Consider the following 26569-nt stretch of genomic DNA (forward strand, 5'->3'; position numbering starts at 1 on the left):
CAGTTGGATGGAGATGGAGATGTAGATGGATGTGGAGGGAGGATTGGATGGGCTTTGAGCGCCCTCTGCTGGTCACAGTGTTTGTGGGTGTGGACAGCAGCCAGGTGGGTGCAGGGTCAAACCATGGAGGTCAACATAAAGTCCACAAAGCATCCATGAACTAGGGGGATTATTGTGCTGAAAGCAGATTAAAGATTGTTGGGTGTAACACTAAAAATGGCTCAGTAACACAACAGTGCTGCAGTGGGTTAGTGGAGCTTTTTATTGGGGTTACTGGGTCACTTCATTAAAAAATAGAGTTCTGGAAAAGCATTAATGAACTAAGTATGCAGCCTTTTCACAAAGTAGGTTGTGCTATTAATAATCAAAGATTTAAGAAAGAAAACTAATATTTTGTAGTGATAGGTCATATGATCTTTTATAATTCTGAGAAAGTTAATTTATCTAAATGTTTATATATATATATTTTTTATTTGTCAGACATCTTATGACATGTATAACCAACAATAATTGTGAGTTAAATTATATTTTTTTCTAATTTTTTTTCCAACTCTGTTTTAAAACACAAGAAAACACAGACTGGATTTTGTCCCCCATCACTTATATTGAAAATCACCTTTAAAAGGAATCTATTTATAGCCTTTCAATGTACAAGAGAGTAAGATAGATAGATATAAAAAACAACAACATATGAACCTATCCTTTATAAGCAAAATCACCATTAATTTTTACAGTTTTATGAGCTTAAAAACTTATTTTAAAATGCATTTATTTGGCACATTCATGCCCTTAAATTATGTACTTAAAGATTATTAAGTAATGATTCTAAATGTCACTCATAATTGTTTAATTCAAGGACGTCATTTCCAATTTTAATCGACCAGATGTTGAAAATAGTAGTTCGAATTTTACGTTGTTAAAAAAAAAAAAAAATCAAGGAACTTATAGGTGACTATACGAGTTTATGCTTTAATATTTTGCATTCTTTTTGGTAGAGCATCATTGTTATAGAAAGCATGACAACCAAATTCTTTAGAATAAAAACAAATTTACTTCTGAAACAAAAACTACGCCCTAGATATATGTCTGTTTTATTCTGTATGTTTTTAGGTCTTGATCTCAACCACAACACCTGTTTAAATAAAGGCCATATATATATAATATATATAAAACATATATAAAATGACAAGTATAGCCTCACATTTAAACAAAACACATGCAGTATACCTGCAACATTACTCAGTTTTCCTCTGGAAAAAGGCTAGTACAGATTTGGACCAGAATTGATTGTTAATTTAAATATCATATATTTTTACTAACTCAAAAGTGAAGTTGGTTAGTTAGTAATGTTACTATTTAAAAAAAAAAATCAATTTCCATCATTAGAAAAAAAAAAAAAAAAGAAAAAAATGTATGGAAGCATAAAAAAACTGACATAATTTCAGATTAATGCACAATATTTCTCTTTAAAATTTCTGTTTTCTGAGTTCTGGTCCCTTTAACTCGTAACTCCTTTAAGACTAATTGAGATTATTAGTATTATTATAAGGAGTGTCACTGAGGGATGTGGTTCACTAATGTCTCACTGGCACATAAGTGTCCACTTTTTGAGGCGTCAGAGGAAAAAATTAATCAATAGTTGAGCGAACAAATGGAGGAGAGCAGAGAGAAGGAGACAAGAGGATAGGAAATGAGAGAAGAGAGATTTCTCTTGTTATCAAGTCCAGAGGAAGTTGGAAAAGAAAACCCAAACTGAAATAACATCTGTACTCATTCCTTCCTCCTTTCCCTCCCTTCTCTCCTTTCCTCACTTTAGGATGCTGTGTGCAGGATAGCGATCATAAACCACCAGACTCATGTGTTGTGGTCATTGTGTTTATCGGCTCCGGATGTTTCTTGTGTTACTGTGTTTTCAGAGCGTCTGGGGACACAGAGGGAAGCTTTGAGAGCTGCTGGCATCGCTTCCTCTGATAAGTGGAGGCTGAAGGTGCTCAGTAGAACTGGTTCTACCACTTCTGATTGACACAGAAACATACAGAGGTTTTATTTATATTTTATGTCAAGGGCAGAGATTCCCATTCAGTTTAGCGAATGATAAATATTGCAAAAAAAGTGCTATAACATGTCATACACCAGTTGAATGTAAGTGCTGTATAAATCTATATTATAAGGATCAAAGTAGGCCATTAAGGTGGATTGACAGTGTCATTCATTCTGAACATTGAATGGCTAAATGACTTCAGAAACCAAATTGTTCTGCTAACTGTAAACTGTTTGAGATGACCCACCTTAGCAGTAAAACAACCACAATGCACCAAAAACTACACAATTCGATGCACATTTCACACTCGGAGATTTGGCTGCTTTTATATAAAACATGTTTATTTTATTTTATTATTCTATTTAATTTTATTTATTTTAATTTGACTGTGAATCACTTTTCGACTGGTGTCTGTGAGCGATGCTGTATCAATAAACTTGTTAAATAAGGAATAAATAAGAAGATCGGTTGATTATATTCTCAATTAATCAAATATTTGTTTAGTCTAAAAAATGTCACAGAAGAATGAAAAATGTCCCTTCAAATTGTTTTGTCCAGCCAACCAACAGGCCCAAACTACAAGATGTTCAGTTTTCAATGAAAAAACAATCAAAAACAGAAAAGCAGCAAATTCCCACACTTGAGAAGCTGTAAAACAACTTTAATTATTCATCTACAATCAAAATCGTCAGTGATTCATTTTCTGATGATCGACTCATCGATTAATCACAATCACATTCTACATGAGAGGAACACAATGAGTCACAAATCACTCCCTATTTGCTTCCTAGTGCACTAAATTGACTTTACATCGTTATAATCAAGTGTTATTTATGCATATACAGTGCCCTCAAAAAGTTCCACAATGCAAAGCAATGCTTCTCGGCAAGACACGTTAATGATAGTGTACAGAATGGGAAAAAATTACAGCAAAACTTCATGCAAAGTCAGACGTTTTTAATACCGATTTAATTGTGAATTTGGCCCAAACTAACATCTGTCTCTTTTAAGGTATTTTTGTTCATCTCTTTTTTTGAGACTCCTCTCTATGTGGAAACACATGATGCCACGATTTCTAATTTTAATTATGTTTGTTTGCCGAACTGTGAATAGTACCTTTGTTCATTTCCTGATGACACGTATATTCCAAAAGTACAAAAGTGTATTAACATTAACAAGCAATGCTTCTTCTTTGATAGGTGTAAACAGTTAAGAGTTATGACATTACACCTTCCAGTAATGGTGCAAAATAATCATTTCTAAGGGCCTGTAATCTCTGCTCACTGCAGAGGGATATAATTGAGTGTAGGGGACAGTAAATAAGAAAATTACACCAAAGTCACATTCAAAGAGAAAGCAAGTATTCTCACAGAAAGGACGTATTTAACACCTCTAGAATCTGAAGATTTCACCCTTGAAATGTAAGAAAAACTAGAAGATTTTGCCAAAGGAATATTTGCAATAGTTTTAGTGTGTAGAGTGGATATATATTACCTATTTTTTTTATTAAAGGTGCAGTGTTTAGGATCTGGTGGCGTCTAGCGGTGAGGTTGCAGATTGCAACCAACCGAAACATGTCCCTCTCTAGAGCCAGTGTTTGGTTTATCCGTTCTGGGCTACTGTAGAAACATGACGGACTCTTTAAAGAGGACGATGTAGATATAAACGTATCATTCTAAGGTAACGAAAACACAACTATTCTTATTTTCAGGTGATTATACAATAATGAAAACATACTTATTAATATTATATTCCATTTCTGCCAATAGATCCCCCAAAATGCTACACTTTGTTCCTTTAAATCGATCTTTATATCCAGCACGTGATCTACTATCTTTTTTCCATTGAACTCATTTCGATATATAACTGCTGAATGAGTCTGATTTTGAGCACCACCTGTTGCCCTTCTTTCGCCTCCTCCCCGAACTTCCCGTATTTCTGACCACAAATCCAACGTCCTGCGTCCTGTGGCCTCAAACATACAGCACATTCAGCAAACTATACCAGCCCCGCCAAGCCAGTCGTTTCCTCTTCTGTGTACCATGGAACAGAAGAGGAGGAGAGGATGCTGATTTATTGCATCAGTCCCGTGGCAGCATGTTAAATTCATTCATACACTGAAAGGCTTACACATCGTCAGCAGACACATATATAGATGAATAGAGGATGTGCTGCGTCTCATACAGTCAGGACACATTCAGCACGATGCCTCGCTATATCAGGCAAGAAATCAATAGCTGTTAAGCTTAGATGCTTAGATGGAGGCTGCCAACTAAGCAGTCAACAGTGAGAGCATGGCAGATCTGTCTCAAGAGCTAATTGTGTCATTAATTATTGACAGTGACAACAGGCAGTTATTGACACAGCCTGTATAACAGCTACAGGACCTGACCTACAGTGTGTTCATAGCAACAGACTCACATTTTGGCATTTGGGTGTTAAGATTTGACTTGTGCAAAGAAGATTTCCTGCCAAATCTAAGACTAAATCTGGTCAAAATAAAAGAGAGAGTCGCTATAGATAAATACTTCATTTATTCTCCACTATCTACCTGGAAGAATCCAGCCAACTGTTCTTTTTTATGGTCACATTTTCATTGATTTTGTCTTTAAACATGCACATGTGCAGCAAGACACCACCTTACCCCAACCTTTAAATGTAAACTTAAAACTTACCTATTCAGCTAGGCCTTTGATTAACAATGGTTATCTTATTATTTTATTGTATTTAAGTTGTACAATTTTAAAATACTTTATTGTTATTTTATTAATCACTTATTTTATTATATTTATTTTGTATAATTTTATTTTATTGTTACTTTATTAATCACTTATTTTATTATATTTAATTTGTAAAATTGTATTTTATTGTTACTTTATTAATCACTTATTTTATTATATTTAATTTGTATAATTAATTTTATTAATCACTTATCTTATTGCATTTAATTTGTATAATTTTATGTTATTGTAATTTTATAATCACTTGTTTTATTTAATTTGTATCATTTTATTTTATTGTTACTTTATTATTCACTAATTTTATTATATTTAATTTGTATAATTTTATTTTATTGTTATTTTAATAATCACTTATCTTCTTGTATTTAATTGTATAATTTTATTTTATGTTATTGTAATTTCATAATCACTTATTTTATTATATTTAATTTGTATAAATTGTATATATACAGTATATACATATATTATATGTATTTATTTTATTAATCTAGTTTTTACTTCACACTGTTTTAGTACTATTAATGTTATTATAGCTTTTAATTCTATTTTATTACATATTTATCATTTTATTGTCTCACATGCATTGGTCTCAAATTATTATTGTGCCCACTGTAGTAATGGTAGTATGGTAGCATATGTAAACCTGTTTATTGTGACTAATACTTAAAATAATTCTGTTTCCCATATAAATGCCTGATACTTTCTGAGATATAGATATAGATATAAATATAGATATAGATATAGATATATATAGGATGGAATTTATCATGCTTTCTATAACAATGATAGTTGTTTTAGGTGGAACTTAACTGGACAGGGCTGGAGTCTGTAGGGGCATCAAGTATCGGATATATGAGGCACCAGAAGGAGCCAGCGGAATTCACTAGAATGGGAACGTTATTTTTACATGAACTTCCTCTTGTAGTGGCGGGTGTGTATTGATTACACAAGATTATCCCGAGAAAGACGTATGACATAAGAGATCAGTTCCATGTATTCGTCATAAATGGAACTAAACAAACATGTGGCATTATCAGACTGATAACCTTTAACCCATATTGAACCCTTGTGGGCATGTTTGTAAAGGGGAAACTCATGAGTACTCATAGAACCCATTTTCATTCACATATCTTGAGGTCAGAGGTCAAGGGACCCCTTTGAAAATGACCATGCCAGTTTTTCCTCGCCAAAATTTAGCGTAAGTTTGGAAAGTTATTTAGCCTCCTTCCTGACAAGCTGATAGGAGCACTGATTGAAGGCAGATTGAGTTCACATGAGACTCGTTTAACTCCAGACAGCACAGGTGGCTCCTCCCAGAGGTCAACAGGGTCATGGCAGACTTTCAAATGTAGTATAACAAAAATAGGAAATTCTATTAAACCTCAGTATTGTAACAACTTAAAACCATTTTTAGTTTCCTTAATAGTTCCCTTACACTGAATGATAGATAAAATAGCAAGTATAGATAATATATTACTACAAAGAGCACTGGACTTTGCTGCCTTACTGTATCTGGAGTTGTGGTGCAGGTGTGCTCTGTGGAGAGGCACAGGTCAGGTTGTGGTGAGGTAGGGCAGTCGTTGTGTTGTTAATTGGTGGGATGAAGATGACACCTGTCGGGATTTGTGATGTTTTGTTTTTGATTTGGGGTCCAGAGCCAGACGTCAGGAGATGATGACCCTCCATCACAAAGCTGAAGGGGAGGAGAGAAGAGTAAATCAGCAGGTGAGTGATATACTGCTAAATTGAAAGACAACCTCCACATTGTTTACTCACATATCATCATTCTTTGACTAACATCTGCCAGTTCCTCTCTCTCTCTCTGTAGTTTAGTACATGACTAAGGTACAATGATACGCTCCTTCTGTGACAACTCAACATCAGCTGCTTTATTTGATGCTAAATTTGAATATTTTTCCTGAAGTTGGAAAATCCAAGAGGAGGTTTCCACTCCTTGAAATGAAGCTCATGATCTGTGTTTAAAAGCCATGTTTTTCATTCTACACATTATTTCTCACTTATTATTAGATGACACTGAAATAAAGGTTTTTGCATATTATTGTGTCGTGCAACATCATTTAAGAAACAACTGATCACATTCATATAGGTAGCACTTAACTCACTTTTAGAGACATGAGTTACCGAACATAAACGTCGTAACAGAAGCAGAAAGTCCCCTACTCAACTTTTGTTTTCCAACTTTATTGATAAATCAAATACAAACAACAACAATAATATATAAATAAGTTCAAAGAACAAAAATGGGGGATAAAATGAGGGGGAATCCATTGATGACATTAAAAAATATATTAATAAAGAAACATTCGTTAAAGGGATTATTGTGCAGGAAGTTTTTTACATTCAATAAAAACTTAATACGTAGGTGGATGAAAAAGTAAATAATTTGTAGTATTTTATAGTGTTTCACATTATTTGGGTACACAAGAGCATACTTAAGGATGTAATCTATTGGGACTTTGACAAATCATCAGGTCACTTCGGTGCTGAATAAAATATCTCTTATGAGGACGAAGTTATACTGTTCACTTTGTGGAGGGTGGGTAGTTTTCAGGGTTTAGCTGTTGATGTACTTTAAACTGAACTGTTTGACTGAATCAGGTGTATTCTCAGGTACTGTTGCTGACAGCTGTTGCCCCCCTAAATTTCCACTAGAAGGCGAGTTGTATCACCTGAAAACCGACATATATAAACTCAACATTTAACAACTCTGCTGTTCTCCTGTTCCTTTGATTGACTGGTTTCTCTACTGCACTTACTTATTACTGCACTCTAACTGTATTTCTGCTGTTTTCCATTAGTATTTTTTTAATTTAATTTGATCTAATTTCATAATTTTTTCAAAAATCTAATTTTATTCTATCTCAGTTTATTTTATTCTGTTTTATTGCTTACTTTTTTATGTAATTATAATGCTTTTCTTTGACTACGTAAATCAATTATCACTGTGTTTGAAATGTGCTGTATAAATAAAGCTGCCTCGCCTACATTTGTCATTCATTAACAGATATAAATCCCACTTATATTACATCACACCATACTGTGGCTACTATTTATAGTTTTGCACAGCATTTATTTGAAGATTCAACTAATGTGTATACTACCATGTTTTCATTTGAAATTCTTAAGTTATTTCACACTAATAATTTTCTTAAAAACCTTGCAAGGTCTTGACAAAGTTTAGTAACATCTATATTTTTAATCTCTGGCTGCCAATACTTAAATTACTGGATAATTTGTAATGCCTGCTAAATGTTTGGCAGCCAAATATGCTTCCTGAAGTCAGAGCACCGTAAAACACAAAATGTCTTCATTATAGTAAATGTTAAAAGCAAATGAAAAAAGCAAACTTGTGAAAAAGACGGCTTCCTACTCCATAAAACACACACAATAGAATACATTTTTACAAGATGGTTTTTATAATCTGGGAAACTTGTAAACAGGATTTTCAAAGTCGTGGAACATGAATAGTAAAATGAGCACGTTCATGCCAATACCAGTGATCTTGGGTCGACACCACCTGCGGCTACTGTAAGAACAAAAACAACTCTTCTGAACTACATGACATTATGATTGATACAGATATATGTGGGGCCCCGACTGTTGCAACATACACACTCAAAGACATTTATACGAGGATACCTGGGCACCGCTCCATGATTTAATAACACAAAATGAGCAGTAGTACACACAGTTGGATGTACGCTGCACTAAAAACCTGCTTGTAAAAGTCAATGATTGACTTTCAAAAGAAAACCACAAAGTCCTCTATTATTGAGTTAGATGTAATGAAATCCTGACATTATAAAAGGATTTATATTGTAGCTTTAGGATTTAACACACAACCTGCAGGTACAAGCTCTTTAGTAAACATCTGACTTCAGTTAGAGCTGCAGAGGAGAGGCATGTCTGCTATCAAAGGTTGTGTCAACTGTTAAAATCACTACAAAAGCTCCCTCAGGCGCCAAACACACACACAAACAACTCTGTGTTTTGACTGAACATTATTCAAAACAGCTCTTACAACAGTAGCATGTTTCCACTTGATATTAACTGTAAACAGACATTATTTATGTGTGCATGAAAGGGAGACTGCAGAGAATGCAGTGTATTTCAAGTCTGACATTAATGGCTAAATAACTATTCTTTAGGATTCCTCTCAGGTAGAAAACTTCTGCTACTGCAGTAAACTGACCTTGAGTACAGATTTTTTTAATTATTATTTTAGTCAAACTACTGTTTCCAAGGTCAAAATGAAGTTCTATGCTCAAACAAAGGTTGCACAACATAAATGCAATCTGCAATTTATATCTTTCACAATTAAATCAGTTTCTGATGAGTGAAACAGCATTTTATTTTTCTGTTAAGCACCAGAAACAGAATCAGGTTTATTGTCAAGTTTTCACATATAAGGAATTTTAAAGAGCAGAAATTTTGCACACCTGGCAGGACCACAAGTGCGTACATACGTACATCAAGTCCCCATTAATATGAGTACGTTTGTCTTTGACCAACATGTGTTTGCAAGGAACACTTTGTTAACATTCCTGGTTGATTAAAAAGTCTAAATAATGACGGATTATTAATTGATTAGAATCAAATTGTCTCTATCGGCATAACCGCTCTTCTATTTTACACACACTCACTTGCTATGAGACATAAACAAAACTATAACTATATGTATCAGTTTACACATATATTAAGGTAAAATTCAGTCCATTTAAGAGAGTACACGGTTGTTTTGTTTGTCTTTATAGACTCTGATCTCACACACACTTTCAGCCCATAAAATAAATGAATTCTTAAAATTTACATTTTATCAGTTAACTGCAACTGATGTGCATGCTTATCTACATTTTTGTTGACTTTTTCTCAAATATTGTGTTATTATTATTATTATCATTATTAATATTATTATGTTTTTCTTCTGTTTCATTGATTATTATTTTATTATATCTTATTTTATTCTATTCTATTTTGTCATATGCTCTGTAACTATAGAATTTCTTAAAAAATAATACAATTTTTAAAAATGCAAATAAAAAACAAAAACAAATGTGATGTGTTGTTAAAAAAAATATTAAAATAAATAAAAGTAGACATGTCTTGGAACTAATTTGCTTTGTCCACCAGGGGTCAGTATTTTATTAAATATTGCCATATCAGGGTTTATTTGTTTATTATACATATAATGTCTGTCCCCAAGGGATGTAAACATAAAAAAACTTGTATGGAATCAAACTATTCTAAGATATATTTGTAACATTTAGGTGTATGGGGGGTTTATCACCATGTTAATCCAGCTGACTCATCTTTGCACCAGATTCCAGTCAAATTTTCCCATATTTAGTGCCATGTACGCACAGAAAAAAATATTCCCCAAAACTATTTGCTTATCCACCACTATATACCAGCTGAGACAATTCGTACTCAAAACAACAGTGTTTCTATGCCCCTGCTCTAATGTAAACACACATTATGCAGTCCTGTGTGTGTGCAGGCTGATATAATAATAATAATAATAATAATAATAATAACAGCCAGGTTTATTCTATCTTATTTTTTATTTTATTCTATTTTGTCGTATGCGCTGTAACTATATAATTTCTTAAAATATAATAATTTTTTAAAAAATGCAAATAAAAACAAAAACAAATGTGTTGCTAAAAAACAATAAAATAAATAAAAGTAGACATGTCTTGGAACTAATTCGTCTTGCTTTGTCCACCAGGGTCAGTATTTCACTAGATATTGCCATATCATGGTTTATTTGTTTATTCTACATATAATTTCTGTCCTTTTTTTATGTAAACATAAAACAACTTGTATGGGATCAAACTATTCTAAGATATATTTGTAACATTTAGGTGTATGGGGTTATCACCATGTAAATCCAGCTGAACATCTTTGCACCAGACTCCAGTCAAATTTTCCCATATTTAGTGCCTTGTACATACAGAAAAAAAATTATTTTCTTATCCACCATCACATGCCAGCTGAAGCAATACGCATTCAGAACAAATAACTATATAATTTCTTAAAATAGAATATATTTTTTTTAAATGCAAATAAACAACAAAAACAAATGTGATGTGTTGTTAAAAAACATTAAAAATAAATAAATGTAGACATGTCTTGGAACTAATCTGCTTTGTCCACCAGGGGTCAGTATTTCACTAAATATTGCCATATCAAGGTTTATTTGTTTATTCTACATATGCTTTCTCTCCTCACAGGATGTAAACATAAAACAACTTGTATGGGATCAAACTATTCTCCTCTCCATGGGGGTTTATCACCATGTAAATCCAGCTGACCATCTTTGTACCAGACTCCATTCAAATTTTCCCATATTTAGTGCCTTGTACATACAGAAAAAAATATTCCAAGAAAATATTTGCTTATCCACCGCTATATACCAGCTGAAGCAATTCGTACTCAGAACAGCACTATATTTCTATGCTCCTGTTAAAAAACATTAAAATAAATAAAAGTAGACATGTCTTGGAACTAATTAGCTTTTTCCACCAGGGGTCAGTATTTCACTAGATATTGCCATATCATACCATTTATTTGTTTATTCTACATATACTTTCTGTCCTCACAGGATGTAAACAAAAAACGACTTGTATGAGATCAAACTATTCTCCTGTTATTGTTAAGATATATTTGTAACATTTAGGTCCATTAAATCCAGCTGACCATCTTTGTACCAGACTCCATTCAAATTTTACCATATTTAGTGCATTGTACGTACAGAATTTATTTGTCCAAAAAATAATTAGCTTATCCACCATTACATGCCAGCTGAAGCAATTCGTACTCAGAAAAACACAGTTTCTCTGCTCCTGCTCTAATGTAAACACACATTAATGCAGTCATGTGTGTGTGTGTGTTAGCAGGCTGTGATAATAATACCAGCCAGGTTTAGACTTGCTTGATGATGTCACGGCCGGGATGCCTGGCCCCACGTGCGGGCAGCAGTTGTGTTCCAGCCTCGGGGAGAAGGTCGACAACAACCGGAGCGCAGTCAAATGCGGCGCAGTCAAAAAAACGGAGCTAAACTAATCCAATTCTCGCTTTTATCCAAAATCTGACCCGACAGAAACCTTGAGACGCTTCCTCTCTCAAATTCGGCGCTGTTTTTTTTTTATGTCCGCTTGCGTCTCCCCCCACCCCCACCCCCTTTTTGTGATGATGATTTGCGAGGAAGATGCGCCTGTGTGAGATTTCCGTTGACCTTCGCCTCCGTTCAGCAGCAGCAGCATCGACGCATTGTGAAGCGCTCCAGACGCTTATAACCTCCCTTTTTCTCCCCTTTTTCGCCTGTAATTTTCCTTTTTAATCAATCAAGACCGAGGCAGATGCCCCTCGCTCTGTCCTCCCGGCTTGTACTATGGTGGAGTTTCCATCTCTCACTCCTTACTGGCCTCTCATCCGCTTTCTGGTGCCTCTGGCGATCACCAACGTTGCCATCGACCTCGGCGAACAGGTAACTAACGGCTTTTATGCTCTCAGTATTAACGGCTGTTTTGCTCGCGCTGTTAACGGCTGTTTTTAAAATATTTTTAAATGTTTGTCAGTTGGCGACGGTTGGCGACGGTTGGCTTGTGTTAGCTAGCTAGTGAAGACAGCCAGTATATATACATTATTTAAGGAGGTAAAAGGCCTCTTGTTTATTCTGTTTTTATCACTTCTGTCACTGTCATTGAGCTACTGCGGGTTTTATATCTTATTATCAAGCCTCTCCCTAAACAAAACAAGCATGATTTGACATTTTATATGCAGAAAATAATCAGTAAATCAGAATTTAAAGGCCTTGTTTATGGATCATGTATATTTCCTTTCATATATAAGTCCCATTTCCTACCAGAGAGACACCAGAACAGATAGAGTTAAAAAGACACACATTGGGGCTGGGTTTGGCATGATTTTATATTTTAATAATCAGGAAAATCTGAATTTAAAGAGGCCTTGTTTATGGATATCATGGTGGATCCTTTCAGTCCCATTTCCTGTCCTCTCTCTCAACCAGAGGATAGTGCGAGAGTTAAAAGGAACACACATTGTGGCTGGGTAGATGTTAGGATTAAGCTTATGTAATGTCTCTGTTTAGCTGGTTTAAATATAGCACACACTGTCCTGCAAAAAAAGGGGGAAGTATGTGAATGGATACCATGAGTGTTTCCCGTCCAGACATTATGATTGTGCACATCAAAGGTCTATTTTTTATTGTGACTGTAAAGCACATTATTCAATGCAAGGCTGGTTGTGGAGTGCCATCTGGTTATAGAGATAAAGTTAAAGGAGACATCTCATGCTTCAGGTTCATGCTTGTATTTTTTGGTTTCTACTAGAACATGTTTACATGCTTTAAAGGGGCTGTTTGTAAGAATCAGAAATGCTTGTTAACAGCGACACCTGTGGCCGCTAAGTCAACGGAAGTCAGCGTCCTGTTGCTCGCGCTTGTGCTCGCTCTACATAGACATGAACGAGCATCGCTCAAAACAGTGAGGCGACACACGTCAGCTAAAACCACAATATCACTCTGTATTTCACCTGCTTGGCAGTAATGTTAGCTGACCAGACGAAGGTTTCTCCATGAATCACTGCGGATCCTAGTGTTGGCTTTTCCTGCTTCAGCCTCCCGACCGCGGCCGGAGAGAACGGGAGACACTGGCCCCCGGTCGGAGACGATAACGTTTCTCTCTGCGGAGCCCCGTCACTTCACAAGACACGGGAAATCTCTGTTGGTCTGGAGGAGCTGCAGCATTTATTTCTGCGCAAAAGTCCACTGTACATTTGCGCTATTCACTAGATATCTATTCACTAGATAATCTCAGAGCTACGAAGTCTTCTGCAGTGTGTAGTGTGCGCGCATGCACGTGAGGTGGAGCGAGCTGAGTGAAGGCAGGCAGGCAGAGGAGCAGAGGAGCAGAGTACAGCAGAGACTCCGGCTCTGGAGACCAAAGCTACAGTCTCCCCCGCGTACTCCGACCGCAGCCAACACTGGTTAGCAAGACGGGCTTCACTAGATATAACTTTGGTGCTTCCGTGTAGTTTGTGTTGGAGTCTTGTCTGAACAGCGTAGCCACAGGCGAGCGTGCATGGAACACCGACCCGGGTAATTTATACATGTAAGAAGTTACAAACAGTCCCTTTAAATGTTCAAAAAACACATTATTTTCCTCATACTGTCTGTCTGTTTATACCTGTTTTCACGCTCTGTCTGTAATGCTCCGTTTTAGCGCATTTCAACGGAATGGCAACGGGATTGCGTTGCTAGGAAACAGCTTGGGGTCCATGTTTACATCCTGTCACCTGATGTCATTCACATACACTGCAACCAGGAAATAAACTGGGACACAGTTAGTATGTTTATGTTTAAAACTGTGAAATGGTCTAAATATTGTAGATTTGTGACATCACAAAGGGACAGAAATCCTAACGGCTTTTTTCAAACGCACAGTTTCTGAAAATGGACTGTGTGTATTTCTCCGTGGGTTGAGTGTTTTAGATAGATAGATGGATGGATGGATGGATGGATGGATAGATAGATAGATAGATAGATGGATGGATGGATGGATGGATGGATGGATGGATGGATAGTAACTTTATTGATCCCGAGGGAAATTCAAGTTTCCAGCATCACAGTTCCATAGTGCAACACATGTTAGTAAAAAGGCAATAAAAAAGTAAGTAGTGCAAAGTACAAAGTACAAAAAAATATACAAGGAGATAAAGAAAACTGTTAAAACTGAATATAGTGCAGGGTAACAGCTGTGATACAGGACTATTAAAAAAGTGACTATAGTGCAGAAGAGACTGTTAAAAATGAGTATAGTGCAGGGTAACTCCAGTAGCTTAGTCTATGAAAGTGCACTGTATGCATTATTATCTGGCCTGTTTTGGTACTTTCACAGTATTTATATATCACTTAAACCTATTTTATAATATAAAAGACATGTAAATCTCACTTTTTACAATATGGGACCTTTAAGTCATGGTCATGTGGGCTGGTCACGCTGCCATACTGAACTTCTCTAACCCCTCTCTCTCATTCCACCTGACACCTTAACCCTCTCCGTGATCTCTTTTCCAGGCCCTCAACAGGGGCATAGCCACAGTCAAAGAGGATGCGATCGAAATGCTGGCCAGCTACGGCCTGGCCTACTCCCTGATGAAATTCTTCACCGGACCCATGAGCGACTTCAAAAATGTGGGTTTGGTGTTTGTCAACAGCAGGAGGGACCGGAGGAAGGCGGTGTTATGCATGGTGACGGCCGGAGCCATCGCCTTCATCCTTCACATCTTGATAGGTGTGTGTTTTAAAGGGGGTTGTTTGTGCACACGTGGGATGACATGCTGCGCTTAAATGCAGACGTTTTTTGGTGTTTTGTGGCAAACCTTCTTTTTCATTACTGTCATTCTGGGGAAGATCACATTCTGCTGCTGCTCAAAACAGATAACCTCTACTCACTTCCTCTTTTTTTCTCTGTAGCTTACACAGATTTAGGATACTACATCATTAATAAGCTCCACCATGTGGATGAATCTGTGGGGCGCAAGACAAGAAAGGCTTTCTTATACCTGGCTGCATTCCCTTTATTGGATGCAATGGTGAGTGGCACAGTATAGAAGGATTATTCCACAGTATAGTAGTAGATTTGAACACACCTGACCTAGAAATAGCTGGTTTTTAATCCTCCATCCATGCTGGTTTAAAGTGATAATGTTTGCTGCTTTAAACTCTCTATAGCCTTGTCATCCAGCTGTGGTTGAGAAAATGTCCAAAATAGAGCATTTGTTTTGGGATAACGCTGCCCATTGTTCTGTTTTTGAAGGCGTGGATCCATGCAGGGATACTTCTCAAGCACAAGTACAGCGTCATAGTAGGCTCAGCCTCCATCTCTGATGTTGTGGCCCAGGTAACGAGATCTAGTATTTTTAATTTAATGCAGAAAAGTCAGTTAGTTGGTCAATATTAATCGTCGCTGTTCTTATTTCCTGCAGATTGTGTTTGTGGCCATTCTGCTCCACAGTAACCTGGAGTGTGTGGAGCCTCTACTCATCCCCATCCTCTCCCTGTATATGGGTGCCTTGGTCCGCTTCAGCATCGTCGGTCTGGGTTACTACTGTAACATTCACGACAACATCCCGGACTCTAGCGGACTGGATGTGGGCGTAAGTGCTGCCTTTTTGTTAGGGGTGGGGGGAAAAAATGTATTCACTAATATATCGCAATTTTGCAATTGATTTCTTTATTGCCAGAATCGATATATTTGCTTCATTTGAGTTTATGCAGAGGTAGAAGGAAGTTACCGCTTTTATTGTTGTAGTCTGAGTAACGTGACGTCATATCCGTTCCGTATACGTCACCAAAACAAACCGCAGCGGGCCGCAGTGAGCTGAAAACGACCAATTAAATCCAAAGTGGTAAACACTACACATACAGTAAAGTATGGAAACACTTTGGGTTTCACACATCACCAGGAAAAGCAGAGCTAGACATCGTGGCTAAAGCTGCATGCTAACTCTGTCATAGACATGAAAAGTTATCGCATTGCGGTAACATGCAGTCAAGCCAGACGTCACTCTCTTCTCCGTGTTCAAATGGGCCGACGCTACAACTGTAGAGCACCAATATACTGACATTTATGTTTAATGCACTCAAACTGCCCCGATGGAGCTGACCATGGATGTATAAAGAGAACGGAGCTAACGTGAGCTAGCGATGGACTTGGCAAAGTTAGCGGAAGTATACACGCGTGACTACGTCCGTTTTTCAAAATAATGTGTTAACAAATGGAACTGTATATAGAAAATACATATGTGGAAATAAGACTGATTGGATTATATTCACCGAAAGTATAAAACATTACATGTCCCTTATAAACTAAAAAGAAACTACTAATTTGTGAGGGAAATGTCTTTATTCTTTGATTTTTGGGTTGCTGGAAAAATAATTAATAAATAATGCCTAACAAGACGATGTATTTGACTTCAGGACATCTCTGTCTACATACATGCTGAAAATCAAACATTTTACTGTATTAAATTAAATATTTTCCAAAGTAAAAGCCCCTAGAAGTGTTTGATTAAACTTTTTTCCCATGGTCTAGTGCAATAAATCGTAATATTGAATCACAATACTTAAAAATCGCAATACATGTTGAATTGGCACCGAAGTATCCTGATAGTATTGAATCGGGAAATAGATGTGTTCCAGCCCTAATTTTTATTGTTCAAATTTTTAGTTTTTGTTAAAGGAGAAAAATAAAAAGTGTATTGACCTTTTTACCTGAACTCAAAGGATGATGGAGTTAGTTGAATTTTGTAATGATAAAATAAGGATTTTTCTAAAACAAGAGTGATTTATTTTCTGGGATATGTCTTTGCTCCCTGCAGGGCGATGCCACTATCAAGAAGATGCTGAGTTTCTGGTGGCCCCTGGCCCTCATCCTGGCCACTCAGCGCATCAGCCGACCCATCGTCAACCTCTTTGTGTCTCGCGACCTCAAGGGGACCGCTGATGCCACAGAGGTAATTTAAATTCACTAAACGTATCTGAACTCTCCTTCTAGAAAGCATTTTCCTGCAATTTGTTAAAGTGACCAACTCTTTTTTTTTTTTTTTACATTTAATCTGGATGTTATTTATAAAGCTGACAGAAATGACTTGATAGTAATAGTAGTATAATTATAGGCTGTTGGTTCGACATCAGTACGAGGGACTTTACAGCTTTCCCTCAAGTTATTGCAGATGAAAAGCCAGATGCTAACAAACTCCCTCTGGAGCTTTCTGGCTCACAGAGACCCTAAACTACTAGAGACAATACAAAGCTGTTTACCAGAACCAACTGGAAATCATTGACAACACTGGCTGCCAGTGGTTTGGGTGATTCACCATGTTCATGTGGAACTCAGGGCATGATTACACTGAGTGAAAACATTCCTACATGGCGCTACTGTTCCTGCGTAAAGCCTGACACTGCCCGTTGTTGTTGTTCGGGGCACAATGACGAGCTCCAGGCTGTTATCCAATCGTAAACTTGTGAGAGAAAAAAAAGCCACACGCCGCTGGGAAAGTGAGAGACGCACGTGTTGCTTCCATGCCTGCTATTGTTGGACAGCTGTCATTAATTTAACGATGGTATTTTCGACATTAAAGTGGTGGCGTGCTGGTGACTTATTGCTTTGTGGTTCCAGGCGGTGGCTGTCCTCACGGCCACATACCCCGTAGGTCACATGCCCTACGGTTGGTTAACTGAGCTGAGAGCAGTGTACCCCGCCTTCGACAAGGTAATCCACACTCCTACATTACTAGCGTTTGCTGCAGTGGGAACAAGTTTACGCCACTAATATTTCTCATTTCTCATCAACAGAACAATCCCAGCAACAAGCTGAACGCTGGCACCCCCGTCACCAAGACACATATTAAAAAGTTTACATCTTGCTGTCTGGCTCTGTCACTCACGGTAAGATGAGCTTCTTTTTTCAGGCGCTTACTTTTACTCTCAGAATATGGCAGGAGTTATCTCAGAAAGAAGGTGTGGTTAGCAGTTGGTTTTTATGCTCTGTGTGTGGAAACAATCCTGAACGTCTGGCTGGAATTTTTGAGGAAAAATGAATGCGGTTTAGAGGTGAAACAATTAATCAAATGACGGAAAATGAATCTGCAACAATTAAAAAAAACCTGCCAAACATTTTTATTGTTTATACATTTTGACTCTTGATTTTTATGCAGCTCTCTCAATGAACTTACACAGAATATAAATAACAGCTAGGAACAACAGTCACCAAAAATAATACAAAAATAAAAATAAAATGTCTATATACAAGTCAAGTGTTCTGGAAGTTTTAAACAATACAAATAGTGCAAAGAAATAAAAACTGGCTAGATATACATGGACTGGTGATTATGTACAGTATGTACATGTGAAGATACTATATATATCTATATACTGTATGTACAGTGTGTAGGATTTATATTTACAGTGACAGGTGTGGACATAGTACAATATGTACATACAGTGACAGATGATATGTGCATATTACACAAAACTGAATTAAAGACTGTAAATTATAATCTAAAAATGTACAATAAAGCCTAAAGTATAAAAAATGTGCATTAAAGACTAAATTATAATATAAAAAATATGCATTAAAGACTACATTATAATCTAAAAATATGCATTAAGGACTGTGCATTATTATCTAAAAGTGTACAATAAAGACTAAAGTATAAAAAATGTGCTTTAAAAACTGTAAATTATAATCTAAAAAATGTGCATTAAAGACTGTACATTATAACCTAAAAGTGTGCATTAGAGACTATAAAGTATAATCTACAAATGTGCAAAAATGTGCATTGAAGGCTGTAAATTATAATCTATAACGGCAGCAGCGGATATTTGGTGTTAGATGGTTGATGACTGATTAGGCGTTTGGCTCGACCTTCTCAGATGTGAGGATTTGCATCTTTTCTCTTTGTCATATCATTATAAATTATAGAGAAAATGTTGACTATTCTGACAGTTTATTATCTAAACAATGCATTAAAATGTTGCTGAAGGTTTACTGAAGTCATCCAGTTTCCTTTCAGTCATTGCTGTAATGTAGACACACAGTTATTCAAGCATATGGACCCTCCCTGGTAGTTGATACAGCCAGCATGGAGTTCCACTATTCACTTTCATAATAGGCAGTTATACACTTGTAGAGTATTTGTTTACAGTCTGTGGTGTCCTTCATTGAGATTTGACCTCTCCTACAGTTGGTGTCAGTTTTCCTACCATGGCGTCCTACAACTACCTCATATGCAAAGCAAGTTCTTTCAAAAATACATTAGAAATACCTGATTATACCGCTTAACCATGTATTTTCAACAACTTGTTGAAAATATATGTATTATGGCTTGTTCTCTGGGGTCGTAAAATCTATTTCTGCCCATGCTGATAAAAACACATCTCCAACGGGCAGAATGTTTTCCCCAAAACATCTCTGCTATGTTTACCTTTTTCTAATCCTGCTGCACCACAGATTGAGAGACACTGTACTGTACGGTCAGGGTTCACTTCCAGGACTGACAAAACTAGTTCAGTGCCTGCAGAAACATGTTGTGACACAGTTCCTGCAGAGCTTTGCCAAATGTACTTCTGTCAAAGTTGCTCCACTAAATAATCTCTGAACTTGACTTGCTTTCTCAGAGTCAAGGCTAAACTTAAAACGGTCCTAAGTTAATTATGCTGGTGCACTGATGCTCAGAGTGATGGGGGTTCACAGCTTAGTGGCAGGCGTACTGAATGTACTTTTCCTTTGCCGCCCTGTTGTGGTTTCAGGTTGCAGAGAGAGGGAGACACATTAGGGTGGAATTTGTGAAGAGGCTAAGGGCCTTTTGTTTCACCCTCAACACTCCCACCCAAGCTTTACGAGCTTATTAAAATAGGCATTCACGTAAAACATATCAGTTAACACTTTCCTAAAGCCCCTCGCAGGTGTACTTTTTCTGCTTAGTAATGAGCACTGCAGTCACACTACAGTATGTACGCTGCTGCTGCTACTGCTGCTGCTGCTGCTGCTGCTGCTGCTCTGTGATTTTGTTTTTCAGCAAAATGTTGCATAATTATGCCACTGCATGATCCAGGCGCTCCGATCATATTTGCGAAGTGAATCAAGGTTAAGTAAAAAAGGAACCTTTGCCCCAGTTAGTTGGCATAACAGCCCGAATAAGAAAAACAGGAAGTTTGTGGCCAAGGTTGGGTCTTTGAGGGGGAGGAGGAGGCGGAGGAGGAGGCGGAGGAGGAGGAGGAGGAGGAGGAGGAGGAGGAGGAGGGGGAGGAGGGTTGCACTCCAGATGTGGGATTCCAGAGCTGTAAACGTGTGCGTGTGCGGGGGTGTGGGTGTGGGGGTGTGTGGGTTGAAAACACAATCTGACAGCTCTCATGCCGGGGCTTGTTCTGATCGCACATGGAGGCAGACAAACGGGTATTTGAGAACGAACCGTTCTGCAACTTTATGAAAACAGACTGTCGAGGCAGCGAGCGTGGATGTCTCACCTTGTTTAGACAAACCACAGCTGAGTCAGGGGGAGACGGCGGTTTCGCTTGAGCCAAACAAATTAGTTATGGGCCTCCATCTCGCTAAAGTAATGATAGTCGGTAAGGCGATAGCAAATGATATCATCAGGTACAGGTAATCTTTTCCTATATTTTGGTTCAGGGGATCAAAAACCAGAAAACCACATCAAAGGCTTTTGCTCAATTCATCATTTCCTACTCCATGTTAAATTCTCTAAGCAGAGAGAGTGAGATGGTGAAAGGTTTATGGCATTAGTCTGGGAGATATGTGCTTCAGTGTATTCAGAATATTGTCAGCAGCATAAGACAATTTAACATTTATTCATTTGGCAGACACTTTTGTCTAAAGTGACGTACAAATGAGGTATAATCCAATTTCGTCTTAAGGCTGGCCCTCACTAGAAAATGTGAGAGACCCCACACATAACGACGTGTTAGGTTAAATTTAACAGTTTTTTTTCACTAACAGATGACATTCATGAACAACAAAGTTCCTGATTCTCCAAACCGGAAATCTCGCGAAATCTCTCGCGATCAAATGTGACTTTAGTGTAAACAAACATGGCAGACAACGGGCGGGAAGAATTAGCGATGTTAACTTTTGTACTACTTTGTACTGAAAATTCACGAAGAAAAGAACAAAATATGTATGAAATCATGGAGACACGTTAAATAAACCAAAACATTTACGACGGCAAACACACAACATGTCGTCTGCGTGGAAGTTCTTCAGTGTGAGTGAAGAAGACATAAAGCTCGCAATTTGTCACAACTGCAAGTCCAAAATAAGCCGTGGAGGAACAACCCTAAACCCATTTGGTACAAATAACTTAATCAGACTCTTATTATTTTGTAATTTAGTTCCATGATGCTGCTCACTGCTAGCACATTATGGTGCGTTCAAGCTCTACTCAGTAAAAATTAACATTGGACAATGGTAAATAATAACTCTATCATGATGCGTTCAAATGTAATCTTGTAAATTGTAGTTTTTGGCGAAAATCTTGAATAAATGCAGCTGTTTGAATGAGATGTTTTCACAGCTATATAAAATAGATATTAGAGAGGGAAAAGGATAACATTTAGAGTTTTTGACAGTTGGAATGGAGCATAACATGGAAGTGAAAGCAGCGCTCTGTTGTCCCTAAAATCTCTAAATAATCTTGGTCTCAATATTGATCGTGGTTATCATTTTGGCCATATTCGTGCAGCCCTAAACGTGGGTAACCTGAGTCTGCTTAAACATTGTGGGGAAGGTACCTGAAGCCAGTGTTCAGGGATGGAAGACAACAGTATGTCCAACTCATCAACAAAACTGCACAACTGTCCTGTTGAAGAGTAAATAACAATGAAAGAGATTTTGACCGCAGCTGGTGGTATTCAAACAAGGAACGGTTTTAAATAGAGGGGATAATTTGGGTGAATTTCCATTTGTCGGAAATTAGAAATGCGTGTTTCACCTCCAGAACAGAAAGCATGATTGGAGTAGCAATGTTTTTCGGATGTATCCAAGTTTCAGTGGGCTAGTGAGTATAATGTGTGACTGGACAGCAAAGACAGGGATGAAATCAGCTTTATTGACAACAGACTGGCCTGAGAAAGAGGTAGAAATGAGCTGCTGGAAAGTCTGGAGGTTTTTAATATTAAGTCGTTTTTTGCATAGCTGTTAGATTTGCATTTGCTTTGAATGAATATTCTGGAAAAACACCTTTTATGGATCTCTAGGCCCCTTGGTGCTCGTTCTAAGTTTGGATTTTAATACAATTTTAAACAAATGGATGTATCATTCATGTTCAGATCAGACAGGTTTATACTTCTGTTTAACACGTGCTTATAATACGGTAACAGCTCTGAGATGCTTTGGCATAATGTTGCACGTGCCTCGGCGACTGCTTCCAGAAACAATAACATTGTCTGTCGTGTGTTTGTTCGCTCGCTTGTTTTATGTGAGCTTCAAAGCTCCCACATTCAATCTGATACCCCCTTGAGTTAATGAACTAATGAAATCTAATGAGGCGCGCCGGGCGACTCTATTGTGGTGCAGCGAACGCAGAAATTAATTTGCTTTTGTTCATTTCTGTGTCCAGCTTTGCTTCGTGATGTTTTGGACTCCGCACATATCAGAGAAGATCCTGGTTGATATCATCGGGGTGGAGTTCGCTTTCGCTGAGCTTTGTGTGGTCCCGCTACGAATCTTCTCCTTCTTTCCGCTGCCAGGTAAGACACTCCATTAGATGTTTTTCAAGCTGCTTTTTCCTTCCTGCTGCGGGTTTAGTCGAGGCGTAGCTCGGACCAGTGGGGTGATGTTTCCACTTTGTGTCTGTTTTCAGTGACTGTTCGGGCTCATTTGACTGGATGGCTCATGACCCTGAAAAAGACCTTTGTGCTGGCCCCCAGCTCGGTTCTCCGCATCATTGTCCTCATCACCAGTCTAGTTGTGCTGCCTTATATGGGGTAAGTCAACACTTCAGAGAACAGTGTCAGGGTCACAGAGGTCAGCACTGTGACTCAGGCTTACTGTGCCATTTCACACAGTATGGTGGGTTATTCTGGTAGAATGTTTTTATATTCTGATTCCTTTTTTACTCCTGGAAACAGGAACAGAAGGATGATTCACTTCCTTACTTGTAAAATAATGCGTCATTATGATCCTTTGTATTTCAGGGTTCACGGGGCCACGCTCGGGGTTGGTTCCCTCCTGGCCGGTTTCATAGGAGAGTCGACAATGGTTGCCATAGCAGCGTGCTATGTTTATCGACAACAGGTGAGAACACCTGCGTTGAGGTCATTGCAAACATGAGAGTGCACACCTTATTCTGTTGCTTTCTGCAAATCCCATCAGCATGTCGCTCACTTATTATGAGCATTGTATTTAGTTTGAATATGGAAGTAACTGATCACAAATGAATTGCACATTTTTTATCTGTTCAAAATGTACCTTAAAGGGAGATTTGTCAAGTATTTAATACTCTTATCAACATGGGAGTGGGTCAATATGCTGCTTTATGCAAATGTATGTATATATTTATTATTGGAAATCAATTAAACCCTCACAGGTACTGCATTTAGCATAAACAATATGCTCAAATCATAACATGGCAAACTGCATCCCAACAGGCAACAACAGTTGTCAGTGTGCTGACTTGCTGACTATGACTTGCCCCAAACTGCATGTGATTATCATAAAGTGGGCATGTCTGTAAAGGGGAGACTCGTGGGTACCCATAGAACCCATTTTCATTCACAAATCATGAGGTCAGAGGTCAAGGGACCCCTTTTGAAAATGGCAATGACAGTTTTTCCTCGCAAAAATTTGGAGCGTTATTTAACTTCCTTTGCAACAAGCTAGGTTTTCTTGTTTCATATGATGCCAGTATCTTCACTCTAGCTTTAAATCAGAGCCCGCTACAACCTAAAAATCACAATTTGCATTAATGCGTTAAAGAAATTAGTGGCGATACAGCTACAAAGCTAAATCAGGACAATCAGTTTTTTTCTCATCTTCCCTAATAATTGTGCTCAATAAGTAAAAATGACCTTCTTACAGGAAGCATCCTGTTAAAGCATCTGTCATTATTTTATTTATTACAGGGTTATATTAAAGAACAGTAGTTTGAAGTCCAAGATATCTTTTAAAATAGAGTGTTGTTGGCAACAGCTTTACTTTATTCCTTTTAAAGAAAGAAACTGTTGTTACCTTTGGACCGAGCCATGCTAGCTGCTTCCACTTGTTTCCAGTCTTTGTGCTAAGCTAACTGGCTGCTGGTTGTAGCTTCATATTTAACGGACAGATATCTTATGGATCTTCTCATCTAACTTGCAGCAATAAAATGTATTATGTTGAACTATTCCTGTAATACCAAGAGTGATTCAAACATCCTTCATATCTGTACTTCCATACTGACACATATTACTCCCTCATTGACGGGAGAATTGCACATGATGCAGAACAATATACTCCATTTATGATCTGAACAGTCACGTGTTTCTATGCTCCCACTTAGAAACACGTGACTGTTCAGATCATAAAGGTTATGCTCCCACTTAACCTTTTTCAGAAAGAGCCTACTGTCCTCACATACGACTCTTCTAATATTCCAATTTGTGTTTCCAGTTTGTAATTAGTTAGTGCAGATAACCAGAAGCATATGATGTTATTGGTTTCAGGAGGCTCTGCATGCTCTTTATACTATCATGTTCATGTGAGGACTGGATTACTCAACCAGTTAAACTGTAGATTCAGGCAATCTTTTAAGGATTTCTTTCTTGCCGTTTCTGCAGAAAAACAACGAGATGTCCAGTGAGCTGGTGGTGGAGGGCGAGGACGCCGCCCCGATGAGCGAGGTGTGCTCCAGGACGCAGATGGACGCCATCGAGGAGCTCCAGGAGGAGGAGGAGGAGCAGGAGGAGTGAACTGGTGAAGCGAACTGGTGAAGCCGACACTCCATGTGGGACTTTGCTGAAGAGGAGTGTTACAGTGCTGGAGAGGAGAGAGAGAGGACCCGAGTATTGTTTGGTTTCAGAGGTTCTCCCCGACAGACTTTGAATAAGAGTGACGACCACACACCACTAAAAAAAACGCACACTGTAAAGAAAGCCATGCACCTCCAAGTGTTCATCCATCAGTGTAAATACCGTGATGTCTTCCGACCTTTTCTTCAGTTCTCATAGTTTTTGCATCATCACATCAAGCCGGTGTATTAACAACCATCATGTTTACTGGTAAACAAGGGAAAACGACGCGGGAGAACTCTTCCTCCTCAGCAGCGAGGATGAAAAAACGTCTTGTCGAGTGCTAGTGGAGTTGCCAAAAATACAGAGTTCATTATTTTATGTTATTTTATCAAGACTAAGCGGCAAGGGCCTTGCTTGAATTCAAATATAGACATGTTATGGGACTTGTTGGGTTGTGCAATCGTATTTTACATACAACGGTGTACAGATTATTGTTGTTTTCTATAGGTAATGCAATGTGTATATTTAATTGCCCAGAGGGGTCAGGAATCCCTCGTTATATCATTGCGTGTGTTACAGAATACAGTTATGATTGTTCACTTTCCATGCAGTCTGGGAGTCCATCTACTTTGTTTTGCCAAGCATTTTCCTGGTAGTATTCAGACTGTCGTACGTACTGTATATACTGTATAGGCATTCTTATTTGGCAAATAAATTGCTTTATTATTAACCCTTGTTTTGTTGACATTGGCTTTAAGGAACTCATTGTTTGGGATCCCAAATAGTCATTAAATTATAAAAAAAAATTGTTGATTTTTGAGAAATGATTGACTAGTTCCCATTGATTACCAAATCATATTTTTGCCTGAAATACATTCCTAGACCCCACTGCTGTATGCATAAAAATAGGAATTTGAAAATAACCTACCTATAAAATAAGCCAGTATGTAGAGAAGTATCCTCCCCGTCTTTAACACAAACCAGTTTTGCACATTTGATGAAGGTGACAAAATACGGAAATAACCATAAAGCGTGTTATTACACCAAATAAGGAACTATTTCCTGTTTATATGGTGCTATGCATGAACACATTTCTTTTGCTTGCCAAAAAGTCATTGACAGACAAAACAAATGTAGTTTGTTATCCTACTACTAGAGCTACAACCATTAATCGATTAGTTGTCAACTATTAAATTAATCAGAGTAATTCTTTAAGAAAAAAGTCCAAATTCTGAT

The 26569-nt window shown here is 37.6% G+C and overlaps 1 protein-coding gene and 1 long non-coding RNA gene across 3 annotated transcripts; one reads left to right on the top strand and one right to left on the bottom strand.

The window, feature by feature from the left end:
* Positions 1-1294: 1294 nt before the first annotated feature.
* On the bottom strand, positions 1295-11853 carry LOC141759905 (uncharacterized). Of its 2 annotated transcripts, none has more exons than XR_012592227.1 (3): positions 11719-11853; positions 6290-6475; positions 1295-2015 (listed from the first exon to the last, which is right to left on the bottom strand). It is a non-coding gene; the product is annotated as an uncharacterized LOC141759905 (long non-coding RNA). The 2 variants fall into 2 exon arrangements; XR_012592226.1 differs by lacking the exon at positions 1295-2015 and adding an exon at positions 2531-4074.
* On the top strand, positions 11813-26063 carry ankha (ANKH inorganic pyrophosphate transport regulator a). Its single transcript, XM_074622387.1, has 12 exons — positions 11813-12292; positions 14903-15119; positions 15302-15420; positions 15645-15728; positions 15814-15984; positions 17209-17343; positions 18009-18101; positions 18185-18277; positions 22966-23095; positions 23209-23332; positions 23543-23642; positions 25160-26063. Exons 1-12 carry the CDS (start codon positions 12197-12199, stop codon positions 25289-25291), a joined length of 1494 nt encoding a protein of 497 aa, XP_074478488.1. The 5' UTR covers positions 11813-12196; the 3' UTR covers positions 25292-26063.
* The last annotated feature ends 506 nt before the right edge of the window (positions 26064-26569 follow it).

The sequence above is a fragment of the Sebastes fasciatus genome, chromosome 21 (assembly GCF_043250625.1).
Source record: "Sebastes fasciatus isolate fSebFas1 chromosome 21, fSebFas1.pri, whole genome shotgun sequence".
Classification (NCBI taxonomy): Eukaryota; Metazoa; Chordata; class Actinopteri; order Perciformes; family Sebastidae; genus Sebastes; species Sebastes fasciatus.